The sequence below is a fragment of the Penaeus monodon genome, chromosome 27 (genome assembly GCF_015228065.2).
Source record: "Penaeus monodon isolate SGIC_2016 chromosome 27, NSTDA_Pmon_1, whole genome shotgun sequence".
Lineage (NCBI taxonomy): Eukaryota > Metazoa > Arthropoda > Malacostraca > Decapoda > Penaeidae > Penaeus > Penaeus monodon.
In genome coordinates this window covers 11,329,085-11,329,735 of record NC_051412.1, presented here as the reverse complement: position 1 = coordinate 11,329,735, position 651 = coordinate 11,329,085, and the positions used below count along the sequence as shown (strand labels likewise).

General features: G+C 43.6%; 1 protein-coding gene across 1 annotated transcript in view; it reads right to left on the bottom strand.

The window, feature by feature from the left end:
* Positions 1-68: 68 nt before the first annotated feature.
* The window catches only part of LOC119590415 (proton-coupled folate transporter-like), a 2,756-nt gene continuing 2,173 nt past the window's right edge, over positions 69-651 (bottom strand). The window contains exon 7 of the mRNA XM_037939082.1: positions 69-579. Coding sequence (XP_037795010.1) covers positions 69-579 — 511 coding nt within the window. The remainder of the gene's footprint in view (positions 580-651) is intronic.

Below are 651 nucleotides of genomic sequence, written 5' to 3'. Positions count from 1 at the left end.
CGCGCGCAAATATACATACATATTTTTTTTTTCCATTTTTCTACGTAGTAACCTCGCTTTCGGCCTTATCAAGGAGTCTCCGAGGCAGTGATCTGCGTATCACTCATCTTGTTGGAATAACAACTGGCTTCTTCTCTGGTCACTCTACAGCTACAGTGATCTCTCGCTTCACAGTCACACTCTCCACCATTCGGAGATGATTTCTTATCACTTTCGTCAAATGGAAAATCTGAAGGAATGACTGCGCCATACTGTGGCATTCCATTCCATTTCTCGTGACCTAAGGTTATTTCATGCGCCATGCTCACATCTATCCCCTTTCCTTCGTCGGTAGTGGTCCTCTCAACTGCTGTCGCAACTGTGTTCTGCCTCTCGACTGACTGAACCTTATATTTATCATTCTGTGTAGCCTCTTGTGAGGGCGTCTCGCCTACAGGGCCGCTAAGAGTCCTTGCAATAGATTTCAGTGTAACCGTGGATTTGTTCCTGAAGTCCTTGAAAAGATTCTTGTCCTTTTTGTCGCCGGATTCTAAATCCTTTGTTTCGTAAGAAGACGAAACGCTCATCAACTGGATGACTCTGTGGGAACGAAAGACAAAAATATATTAGGAGTGACGATCAGATCACAGTTTAAATATAACTGTAACAGTA